This window comes from Balaenoptera ricei, chromosome 7 (genome assembly GCF_028023285.1).
Source record: "Balaenoptera ricei isolate mBalRic1 chromosome 7, mBalRic1.hap2, whole genome shotgun sequence".
NCBI lineage: Eukaryota > Metazoa > Chordata > Mammalia > Artiodactyla > Balaenopteridae > Balaenoptera > Balaenoptera ricei.
Window position 1 is genome coordinate 639,013 of NC_082645.1, and position 12,824 is coordinate 651,836.

Genomic DNA, 12,824 nt, shown 5'->3' on the forward strand with positions numbered 1-12,824 from the left:
AAAGCCCGCGCTCTAGAGCCCGTGAGCCACAACTACTGAGCCCACGAGCCACAACTACTGAGCCCGTGAACCACAACTACTGAAGCCCGCGTGCCCAGAGCCCGTGCTCCGCAACAAGAGAAGCCACTGCAATGAGAAGCCCACACACCACAACGAAGAGTAGCCCCCGCTGACCGCAACCAGAGAAAGCCCGCTTGCATTAACGAAGACCCAACGCAGTCAAAAATAAACTAATTAATAACGTTTTAAAAAGTGCAGTGAAATTATGTGAGCAGAAAAGTCCAAATCTCAAAAGTTCAATCAATTCAATTTGTAAAAGTATTTCCCCCACTAATGAGGATAAACTTTGGAGAAAAGTAGCACGCCTAAATAAACCACAGTAAAAACTTCCAACAGGAAGAGAGAGGGTCTTGCAATGACAGAGGGAGGCGAGGTCTGTGGTCTGGTAGAAGGAGGCTCAGGCGCTTTCAGCAGCAGCTGGGAGGGTCTCCCCTCGCTCCCGGCCAGCTGCCCATAGTCACCTCCAGGTACCTGAGTTTAGAGCCCTCCACCAACACCCCACAGCACATTCTCTTCCCAAACCCCACGTCCTTAACGGCCCTTTCCGTCCAGGCTCCCTGAGTTCACAGAGAGTGAGAAGAGGAGGATCAACGGCACCTATGACTTTTTTGGGTTCAATCACTACACCACTGTCCTGGCCTACGATTTCAACTATGCCTCTTGGATCTCTTCCTTCGATGCAGACAGGTAAGGAAGGGTGCCTGGAACAATCTTTGGAAAAGACAGCAAAGTGCCCCTCTTCTCTCACTTAGAGGCCTGTACAGCCTCTGAAACTGCCTCCTGATGCTGTGTATTCTGGGGTTTTTGCAAGATGAGCCCCATCTCCTGAGATACCTAAAAGAACCTCTATCAGTCGGATAGTAATTCAGGCTAGGGTTTCCAAGATGCTTTCCATTTAAAGCAGACAGGCTTAGAGTTTTTAAAAACATTAAAAAAAAATTTTTTTTCTTTCTGTTTTCTTTTTTCATCAGATTTGTTTCACTTACCAGATGTTATTTCAGTCAAAATAACAAGCTTCTTTTTTCCTTTTGAGGGTAAAGGTTAAACTATTATTTCTGTATTACAAATAATATATGTTCACAGTAGAAACACTGGAAAGCAAGAATAGGAAATTCTTGAGTGTCATTTCAGAAGTATATGTGTGTGTGTATGGGTGTACTACCTCTCTCTATATATATTTATATTATATAGTTTATATAGTATATAGTTATACAGAAACGTTTATTACAAGAAAACCAGGATTATTATGTGTGCACACTGTTTTGTCCCTTTTCTGACAAGCATCTTTCCTCATCAGTAGCTGTGACTCTGTCCGGGTTCTTTCTTTGGAAACAGGCACTGACATCCCCACTGCATCCTGCAACCACCAGAGTCAGGCTTGCTGAGCAGGGCTGAGAGGCCTCCCTGCTGGTCCCCATTCACGCACCCACTCAACTCTTGCTGCCTCATGGGTCCTGGGACTGTCTCCCCAGGCACCTGTGCTCAAGCTTATGAAATGCCCCACCTGCAGTTCAGGTGAACAATAAATCCAGCTCCTGATAAAACTCAACAGTTTTTTTTCCTGAAGGATTTGGACGTTAAGAAATATCTAAATGGCTGTTCCTCATAATGAAATGCATGAGCTTCTGTGCACCCCCCCCCGCCCCCGCAGAGCTCCCTCTGGCACAACCTGACGCCCTCTCCTTGCCCAATGCTGGAGAGAGAGGAAGGGTCTTGGGCACTTGAGGCAGGTCCCAGCATATCTACCCCATCATCACACGAATGGGGGCCCAAATACTGGTGCCTGTGGCCTGCGGGTGGCGTCAACCAGACGTAGGTGACTCAAGGGAGCCTCTTCTCTGAAGACATAGCACTCGCATCCCATGGGAGATTACGGTATGGGAAACTCAGAGCCCTTTCACATCTAGTGTGAGGTGTGGCCTGTTAACAGAGCCGTGGAGGGTTAGATCCATGAGTAAGACCATTCCTCTGTACAGGCAGAAAGCAGAACAGAGAGCTTAGGTGGCCTGTCCAAAGTTACACCAGCACTGACTGATGCCACTACAACTAGTGAAAAGAGAATCTGAGGCCATTTGACTCTTCTAGGTGTAGCTAAGACTCTCAAGTCTAGACAAAAATCTAGGTTTTTTTCTAGTGTAAGTCCTGTTTTACGTTTTGTGCAGAGGGCCTCTTGGGATTTACAAATCGAGACCTAATCCTTAGCGTTTGAACTCGTAGGGGAGTTGCCTCCATCACAGATCGCTCTTGGCCAGACTCTGGCTCCTTCTGGCTGAAGATGACACCTTTCGGCTTCAGGAGGATCCTGAACTGGTTAAAGGAGGAGTACAACAACCCCCCGATCTACGTAACAGAAAATGGAGTGTCCCAGCGGGAAGAATCAGACCTCAACGACACTGCTAGGATCTACTACCTCCGCAGTTACATCAACGAGGCGCTCAAAGGTATGCCAGGCCCCCGCCCTTCTTCCACGTGCACCTTTCACTGCTGGAAACATATGCTAACGTCTGCAGTCAGGGCAGTACTGCATCCACAAGCCCCAGATGAGAAAGACGAGGCTTCTAGCTCCCTTTGGGTTTAAGCCTTTGGGGCTGCACACTAAGATTCTTCCTTCCTAGATTTAAGCTCAGCAAGCAAACCCCGCTGCCTGATACGGCTAGACCCGAGTTCTTGGCCTGTCGTTCGCTCTGCTTGATCCTCTGGTGTCAATGTCCCTGAACAGCAGTGCCCTCCTGAGGACAGTCTGGGCAGGGGCCAGGTGGAATGGGCTGGAGGGGTTGTCTGTATGATCTTTCGTTTCCCAAGCAAAAGTCTGAGGCCCTTAGCTCAGCAGAACAACTTGGGATGGGACTATGACACGGAAACGGTAAGTAATGCTGAGTAAAAGAAAATGAGCGATGCAGCAGCAAAAAGAAACGATCAGAAAATCTTATTCCAGATAAAATCTTTTCCAAGGGCCACTTTTCTATAGGGAAGAGCATTAACACTCTAAGGCCCTGTCCAAGACCAATAACCCACCATGTGAAGACAAGGAGGATTATAGATGACCCAGCAGGATTAATTTAGTCTACCCATGTTCCTGACTCCCATTCAGGGCTAAGCCTTTCTAGAAAATGCAGATGGCTCTGCAGTAGCGCCCACGGAGGACCAGCTAACGATTCCTGCACGCAAAGGGTGGGCAGCTCTCTTAAAGAGCTGAAAAAAGCTCACCTTGACCTGCACACAGGGAGTGCAGGAGAGCGGCGGGCAGGCACGGCCTCGGTAGGCCTGGTGGAAAGGTATCTTGGAAGACCAGGGAAGCTCAGGCCGGGGCCTCTGTCTTTGGGCAGCTGTGCAGGATAAGGTGGACCTTCGAGGATACACAGTTTGGACCCTGATGGACAACTTTGAGTGGGCCACAGGCTTCGCAGAGAAGTTCGGTGTGCATTTCGTGAACTATACTGACACTTCTCTGCCAAGGATCCCCAAAGCGTCGGCCAAGTTCTACGCCTCCATAGTCCGGTGCAACGGCTTCCCTGACCCCGCTGCAGGGCCACACCCTTGTCTGCAGCAAGGTGAGACGTGACTCTGGGAGGGACAAAAGCCAGAGGGTGAGGGGCAAGGGGGCCTGTTTCTATTTTCTTCTAGTTTACTACCCTCCTCTCTGCCTCTCCATCCCCTTCATTCATTCAACCAACATTTCTGTACTTTGAATGCTCCGGACATTCTTAGGATGGAACAAAGGAATTAGGGTTAAAGTTACATTGAGAAACTAGGCCCTGGTCTGGGAACAGCAGGTCTAGATTCTTGTCCCAGCCCTACCACTAACTTGCCGTGCAACCTTAGGCAAGAAACTAGGCGAACGCTGGGCCGATGCAAGGATCAAACACAGTGCCTGGCACAATGTTAAGGTGGCCAATGTTTGCTGAATGACTGAAAAAGTATAAATTACTATACAAATTAAGAGATAATTATCCAGTAGAGATTATACTCTAATCACTGAGAGGGATGCTTAAAAACTAAAACTACGTGACTTCCTTCAGAGGCTCATAACTCAGTGAAAAGGATTCGTACAGTCACCTCCGCAACGCGCTCACCCTGCAGCTTCTCTATTGCAAGGATCTGGCTCGGGCTTAATCTAGGTTAACATACATCTGATAACTCTGTCTGTACCGGTGCACACACTACCTTTGCTGTCTTCTCCTAGATGCTGAGCCCACCACCAGCCCCATGAGAGAAGAGGACGTTCAGTTCCTGGGGCTCAGGCTGGGTACAGCAGAGGCCCAGACAGCACTGTATGTACTCTTTGCTCTAATGCTGCTTGGAGTCTGTGGTGTGGCGTTTCTGTCCTACAAGTACTGTAAGCGCTCCAAGCAAAAGCAAACACAACCAGGCGAACAGGAATTGAGCCATAGTTCTTCATTCTGACCTACAAGTTACCACCTCCTCCAGTTCTGCAAAATAGTCCTAGTTTCTTTGAAGCCTTTGCCACCTCCAGGACCACTGAGGATCTTATACTTTACCCATAACAGAGTTTGTAAAAGTCTCTGCACTATTAGATACTAGTTAAACTTGAAGGATTTCAAGTCCCTGATTAAAATGGAAATATCTCCACCTTGCCCCAGGATCAGGAATTCACTTGGGCATTAGATGACCCTGCGAGTGGCTCTTGTGGAAATAAGTAGATACTGAACGCGTCTACTGGTTCTGTGAGCCACTGAACTGGGCTGTTTGTTTTAATTTTCAGAGATTTTAAAGGTGAAAACATTAGTAAGAACCACAGCAATCCTTTTCATAAAAAATCAACTGCAATGTCATCTCCTGCCCTCTCTCTTCAAGCTCCCTCCGACTCTTACCTTGTGTTTCTCAGAAACTAAAAAAGGTGTTATTAACTAACTGTGTCCTATCTATCTTCTATGGGTGCTTCTCCTTGAGAAGGCAGGTTCCACAGAAGTTATGACTGTCCCCTTGTATAGCTTCACCACAGTAATCCTCTGCTGTTAGCTTCTTCTGGAGGCTAGAGGGCCATATCTCAGTGTCTCTGGCAGGCACATTTTGGAGACAGGGCAGAGGAGACACACCTGCTGCATTTGTGTGCTCATTCACAAAACATATGCTGAGTAGCCCCTCGGATGTGCTGCTAATCAGACAGTCAGTCACAGTATGGAACACTCAAACTTGTTTAGTCTATATATTCTTTCTAGATATCTGGGAGAATGTTTTTTAAAAAATAGAGCAGTTTTCAACTGGTTTTAAAAGCCCAATCACACTCGAAATTTTGCTTCTTGTAAGCGTTCCTTACCTGAATTGTATCTATAGAAAATTCCTATCAAAATGTTCCACTGCCGTGGGCCCCAACCTGACAGTCAGAATTGCGGGGCACAAGCATTTTTCTCCTACCAATAGACAGAAAAAGTTTATCAGATGAGGTGAAGATGGTTCTAAAAGTGATATCAGAGACATTCGTATAAGCTGTCAATTATACCTAAAGTCAATATAACTTTTTTTTGGGGGGGGGCGGGACATGAAAAAGAATAATATAAAGTTTCACATGAAACAAACTTGAGAAAAGAGCCAGGATAAATATCTGGGGGGAAAAAGAATATAAAATATATTATAAAGCTAGTTATAAAAAGTAGTTTTGAAACAGAGAGAATAGAAAGAGCAACAAAGGAAAAGAGAGCCGAGACGGACCAGCCACGTGTGGGAACAGGGTGCGTGACAGAGGCGGCCTGCCAAATCGGGGGCAGGGGACAGGTGGATGATGGACCACTCCCTTAATGGAGGCGGCTCACAGGTTAGCTCTTGAGGATGTTAGCCACAGGCGTGGGGAAGGGAGCCGCATCCCTTACTCGGATACAAGATGTAAATGTAAAAAAATGAAACCACGAGAATGCTAGAATAGATGGGGGAATTTTTTTTTAAATTACTTTCTGAAATGGGAAAAGTTATTTTATAATCAAGATTTAAGACCCAGAGGCCATAAAGAAAAACGCTGATACAGGACCACATAAAAACTGTGCCAAGAAATTACCATCAACATACTCACCAAAAGATGAACAGGGAGAAGATATTTATAGCATATGCTAGACAAAGGGCTAACTTGCTTAATATACGTGAAATTGTTATAAATCAATAAGAAAAAGATGATAAACACAAAATGAAAGAAAACACAGGCAGTTCTCAGAAAATAAATCAAAATAACCAATAATATTAAAAGATGCTCACCTTCATTCATAATCAACACAATGCATATAAAATGCATACAATTTTTCATTTATCATGTTGACAAAGATGAAAAAGTATAATACAGTGCTGCCAAGGATGTGGGGAAATCAATATCCTCCTACCTGTTAGCTGCTGTAAATTCACAGAGCCTTTACAGGAGGCAATTCCCCAGCATTTTTTATAATCCAAACTGCAAACACCCTTTGACTCAGTGACGTTCAAGTATATTTCCACAGCTAAGAAGACACCTTCCCAAAGATGTTCACTGTAGCAATGTTTGTAACAGAAAAACAGACACAAGCACAAAAACTGTAATAACCAATGAACGCAACCAGAGAATGGGTAAGTTTATCAAGTGAAATGCTTTGCAGCCGTTAATAAGAATGAGGTAGCTATGTGTTGAATGGGGAAAGATCTTCAAGACTGTGTACGTAAAAAAGCAAGATGCAGAGTAGTATATATATAATATGATCCCATTTATTTAAAAAATAAAGATTACATATTTGCTTATGTATGCATAAAATTTTTCTGAAAACTACAAAAGAAACTGTTAATAGAGGTATAACTTCTGGGGACTAGAACTGGGGATAGGATACAAAGAGGAGGATGTCATTTTATAGCGTTCCATATGGTTTTGAATTTACCACGTACACTTTTTAAAATATAAAATTGAGGAAGGATCCTCTTACTCAAAGACTGTGAATCATTCTTTTATGTACGTTTCTCTAAGAATCTCTATTTGATTTTTTTTCAAGGCAAACTTGGTTTTTTATTCACATACTGCTATGGTTTTAAAGATGACAAACCTTTACTTAAATGGGATGCTTGCTGGAGATGTTTCTTTTTCAAGCTCACTTTTTAAATTATGGAAGTAATTTCATTACAGAAAATTGAGAAAACATATAAGGATGCAAAAAAGAACTAAAATTATATATAACCACTCTTACCACCATTAACGTTTGGTGCGTTTTCTTTTTTCTTTACATTATGTTAATACATAGTACTACCTCTATATAAAATGTGTTTATAAAGCTGAGATCATACTGTACTTACAGCTCTGTATCCTGCTTTTTTCCCCCGAACGCGTAACAGGTACTCAATAAATATGTTAAACTGAATTGTTGAATTAGTATTGTGCCATTTCTCCTCAGCAAAAGTTAATTCTGCAGAAGGCATTTAGTTGGTTTCTAATTCTGGAGTAAAATAAATAAAACTTAACACGTTTATACCTAAATTTTGCCTGCATTTATGGTCATTCCTTCGAAAAACTTATTAGATCAAAGAGCATGAAATATTTAAGGTTTCTGACAATGTTTTTCAGAAAGATTATCCCAGTTTTCATTCCTACCAACAACGTACCTGGTCTCACTGTTTCCTTGCCAACACTATTACCATTTTTTAAAGTCACTGTTACTTCATAGGTGAAAAACGAAGTTTGCTCTGGGAAAATTTCTTCCTCCCATTACAAAATAAAGTCAGAGTCCTTCTATTCCAATCTAAACACAAAAGGTTAGAAGAGGAACAGTCAAACTTACTCCCTTTTTCAAACATTCTTAGTGTCTCCACCACCATAAACATACAGTAGCATGTTAGTCAGATTAAGAACCTAAAATTCTTAAGAATAACCAAATGAGCAAAAGGCAGATCTTAATTCCCTACTTCTTGTCCTACAATACAGGCACTTCAGTTCTTTGAAGAGTGATTATCATTACTGAGAGCAAAACTTCAGTATAAAGGTGACAGAGAACTAGTTGTAGACCAGCAGTTGTTTTGTCCGATGGGAACAAAGACCATAACATTATGCAAACAAAGCGATGCCTCCCTGACTTAGGAGAGACAGTAACATAGCATCGGTGTGTGTCAGAAAATTTCTTCCTGCAGTGATATTTAAGATAAGGTGGTCACCTCCTTTCCTGGGATAGTTCCAGGGCAGTACAGGGGGGTGGGGGGGGGTATCAGAGACACATGACCTCCACAGAGCCCTGTGCAACAAAAAAATGCTAGGATAACAAAACTTAAAGCAAAGATAAGATCATTCTGATTTTTGGAAAAGATTTTTTTATTCAGTGTTTAAGTAAGATTAAAAACTACAAGATTTTGCTTGCAGCTGATGAGCAAGAAGAGAAAAGTTAAACCCAAATTATCATCTGATTGGCTAGTTAAAACGCTCTGACTCAAAATCAAATTATTCAGTGACATACCAGTTACTCTGTGTGGGCTGAGGAGTTTTGGAGCAAAACAGCCCTAAACAAAACATATCATCTGAGAGCACAGGGCTAATGGGCATATGAAACACTAAACAAGAAAGCTGATAAAGGGAGGCTGTCGCAGACCTTTTGTTATTTTAGGCTTCTAGCAGCTGGTTACCATATACAAGGACCTAGCAGCCAGTTATTTTATCTCTTGACTTGTCTGAGGTTAAACAACTTTAACCCACTAAGCAGGAATAAAGAGACACTTTGTAGATGAGTTGGAAAACATAAAGCAGTCCCACTTCTCCAGTAGAATTTTAGTTGAATTAAATCATAAGAGAAACAATGATTACTGCACATATTGTACTTGTCACACTACATCTGTTGAGTAGAATTTCCATTCCAAGTGTTGTTTTCATCTTCACCATCGTCTTGAGTCCTCAATCTGTATATCTTGCCCTCCTTTTTAAAGTCTTCCCCCCGTTTCTCCAGCACTCTTTTTCTGACTGGTTCCCTGATATAACAAAAGAGGGAGGAAAGAAGATGATGATATAAAATGAAAACAGCAGCAATACAAAGCCATTTCCTTTAAACTGCCATTAGTATAGTTTAAGGAAAGTCCATGGAGATCATTATATCTACTAACGCAGTACTAGACTTTACACATTTTTGGCGGTGTAACTTCATCTGTTCTCTAAGCCAAACTAGTCACATCATGTTGTCCATGTATTTCTTGGTGACTCACTAAGTTTTAGAAGACTGGGACCACTTGCCAACTAAATCTTTCCTTTATTATTTATGCAAGCTGATGTATCTACTAAAATATTTATTTATAACTTACACAACACCCTAGAGGCTATCCCAAACTCCATTCATAGCTTAATATACAGAAATAGTCAGTTAGCAATTTTCAACTCTTTCAGAATCTTTAAGAGTGATTTATTTCTGCATGGACAATTTAGAACAAACAGTTCTTCATCTGAAAATGGAAAGGAAACAGGTGAAATTTACGCTAATACATTCTCCAACACTAGAGGGGAAGGGAGAGAGAAAAACAAAAGCCAGTGGTGGAACACGAAGCTTCACCTGCTCAGATATACATTCATCCCTTCCTTTGCCCCAACCCAAGACCTTTTTCCTTACCTGAAATAAATTTTTGAAACCCACACAGCAAGCTCTTCTATATGACAGTAATTCAGGATGAAATGCTTCTATTCATTGCTCAGTAAGAGCTCTGAAATTCAGACCTGACAAGACCTAGTTTGAATGCTGTTCTAAAACTAGAGAACAATTTCTGTCCCCACTTGAGTAATGTACTTGTCTTCCTGCTTAATAGTTAAGAAAGAAATAAAGATAACAGCTGCATCAGCCCAGTCACAATATTAACACAAATTGTCATCTAGAGAGTCAACAGGACACAAGATTAGGGATCCCCTTTCAGCAGACAAATGCAAGGATTTTCATTACTTACCACATATGATTGGTGTGAGGATTTGCTATTAATGACCCAATAAAGTATTGAACAGTACTAGGTATATATTGTAATAAATTGTGCTATTAATTATTAGAAGGGGGTATAATCTCGAATTCTAAGAAAATACTTCCTGTAAACCTCTTTCAAATATGTAGAATTTTAACAGAGGTATGAGCTAAGATCATTAGTGTTGTCTATCAGTATTACCATTCAAACCCTGGCCATCTCCAACAAAAGTAAGGCCTCTTGGTTAAGGAACTAGTCCAAAATAACTCTCTGAAGAGTTATTTCATTTTCAAGTGAACATCCAGTTTGGTCCTTCTCTGACTGACCCAGAGGAGGCAGTTAAATTATCTACAGCACAATGATCCCTCTAAAGTAATCATGCAAGATGACTGTGAGAAATTAATTATCTTGTCAGACAAAACATGGGTAACAAGAAAAGATATTACTGTTTAGACCTGAAAAAAATATGCCTTTTGTTATGGGATAAAGAGAATTCAATAAATGAAATAATAAAATCAGTAGCAGTGAAGTTGCTTTCCATGGAATAGGTTTTAGAAAGATGGCTGAGAAAACGCAGGTATTGAGCTTCCCAGAACGTGTTGGGTTTTCCCCCTTACACAGAGAAAAGGCAAAGTATCCATAACAAAATTTTTCATTTTGAATAAGGCATTGGGCATTACGAACATATTTTGCAAATGGGGAAAATACAAACAAATACCTTTTTTCTGAGTTGCTGGACGATGCAAGGTTTGAGGATTCCAGTGACGCTGCTCTCACCGAGGTCTGTGCAGGAGGAGGGTGACTAAATAAGAAGTTGCTGATCAATCTCCAGATGGCAAGGAATGGGTAAAGTACTGTCCCCAAGAATGTCCAAAAGTCGCCACTGGAAGAATGTACCATGGATGTAGTTGGTCTTCCTGCCTAAAAATTAAGAAAGAAACCTAGATAAAGACTACATCAGCCCAACCACATCACACTCAAGGTTCTAGATAAACTTTTTTACCTGGAAAAGTCCTGTGGATTTTAGTTTACTGCAAGAAGGTAAAACTGCCATCTTTTGCTGTTTTTCAAGTGTATAAACTTCTAGGAACTCCTGGAGCTCTTTTTCTTTAAAGGAGTAATCACAACACAGAAACTAGAAAGTAGTTTCTCAGTGACATGAACCAATTATTTTGAAGAGAACTAAACTTTTGTAATGAAATTAACAATTTTGATTTTAAAAGTCTTTCTTAATGATTTTTAAAAAGGGAAAGGTTTCAGATCTCAATGAATACAATTAATCCTGATTACTGGAGGACTGTTTTAGGTGTGGGGCTATAGTTCAGATCTGGGTAAACTACAGTAGTCCCCCCGCTTACCTGCAGGGGATACTTTCCAAGACCCCCAGTGGATGCCTGAAACCATGGATAGTACCAAACCCTACATATACTATGTTTTTCCCTATACATGCATACCTGTGATAAAGTTTAATTTATAAATTAGGCACACTAAGGGACTAGCAAAATTGCCAGCATCATCAGTCTTGAGCTTTGGAGCCATTATTAAGTAAAATTAGGGTTCCTTCAACACAAGCACTGCAATATTTCGACAGCCTATCCCGATAACCAAGAGGGCCAGAAAGCGACTAATGAGCAGGTAACGTATAGAGCATGGATACACTGGACAAAGGGATGATTCATGTTCCAGATGGGACAACACACCATTTCATCACACTACTCACAACGGCCCGCAATTTAAAACTTATAAATTGTTTATTTCTGGAATTTTCCATGTAATGTTTTGAAAGTGCAGTTGGCCACGAGTAACTGAAAGCATGGAAGGAGAAACTGTGGGTTAGGGGGCACTACCATATACTAACCAAGATATGGAAGACCCAAGCTCTCATCCCAGCTCTGGCACTTAAGGTGGCACCTTGGCAAAATTATTTAAGATTCTGAGCCTTTTTTTTAATCAGAGATTAAAATATTGTTACGATCAGATGGGATTAATATGTTTAAAAATGAATGTTATTTTTAGATTAAAATGTTTTTTAAAAAATTGGTAAACAGTACTCATATACTCATACATAAATAAATGACACCAAGTCAGTAGATTAGGCAGATATTCTACATTTCTTTTCCTCTCCTACTGGTCGTTTTTTGTACATGAAAATAGGTGAGGGGAAAAAGTTGAAAATTTATATTGTGTCTCACTAGCAATACAAATATAAAGCCCAGGATAATAGAACAATAAATTGATCTAACATTTTTTGATAATTTGGATTTTAATTACCCACCGTACACTTTTCACCTTCCCTTCCTCTAATCGTAAGAAGAGATCAAGAGCAGAACAAACAGGACTATAGAAAGAGAAAGAATACATATGCGTATACATACTGGCAACAGGACCACTGAAGCACTTGGGGCAAGTTCCAAATCCAGTAATTTCTTTTTATAATCTTCTTTGGTAAATTCCCTCCTGGGAAACATTGTTGCTAATGAAAAATTACCGTAAGTGTTGCCAACAGTCTGTAACATAACAATAAGTTTTAAAACCTTACAGTGGAGCCTTTTTAAAGTAAGATATTACAAACTCATATGCATCCAAAATGACTGCTTTAATTTTAAAAGTTCACTTAAATGTAAAATCAAAAAACATTTATAAAAACTTTGTGCTTCAAAAATTAGCTGAAGGCTATCAAATCCAAATAGTACTTAAAAGCTTTTAAAGCTCAAAAAATGACCATTAAATAGCAAGAATATGTTTCCTAAGACTATATAAATACACTGAATAAAAATGAACAATTATATATCTTAAGTATGACTGCAGTTTGCAATTAGAGTTTTCGCTGTCCTTTGGCAAACTTACATTAATATCTCACAAATACCCATTTGGATTGTAGGTATTTT

At 40.8% G+C, this 12,824-nt stretch overlaps 2 protein-coding genes across 3 annotated transcripts in view; one reads left to right on the forward strand and one right to left on the reverse strand.

Moving 5' to 3' along the window:
• Window positions 1-5,545, forward strand: part of LCT (lactase) — a 51,710-nt gene extending 46,165 nt beyond the window's left edge. Inside the window, exons 14-17 of the mRNA XM_059927571.1 lie at window positions 613-747; window positions 2,278-2,501; window positions 3,387-3,611; window positions 4,244-5,545. Coding sequence (XP_059783554.1) covers window positions 613-747; window positions 2,278-2,501; window positions 3,387-3,611; window positions 4,244-4,464 — 805 coding nt within the window. The 3' untranslated portion in view covers window positions 4,465-5,545. The remainder of the gene's footprint in view (window positions 1-612; window positions 748-2,277; window positions 2,502-3,386; window positions 3,612-4,243) is intronic.
• Window positions 5,546-6,719: 1,174 nt separating this feature from the next.
• UBXN4 (UBX domain protein 4) overlaps window positions 6,720-12,824 on the reverse strand; it is a 33,686-nt gene continuing 27,581 nt past the window's right edge. For both annotated transcript variants that reach the window (XM_059927570.1, XM_059927569.1), the window contains exons 11-13: window positions 12,312-12,443; window positions 10,655-10,857; window positions 6,720-8,970 (exon numbers count right to left, since the gene is read on the reverse strand). In XM_059927570.1, coding sequence (XP_059783553.1) covers window positions 8,832-8,970; window positions 10,655-10,857; window positions 12,312-12,443 — 474 coding nt within the window. In that variant the 3' untranslated portion in view covers window positions 6,720-8,831. The remainder of the gene's footprint in view (window positions 8,971-10,654; window positions 10,858-12,311; window positions 12,444-12,824) is intronic.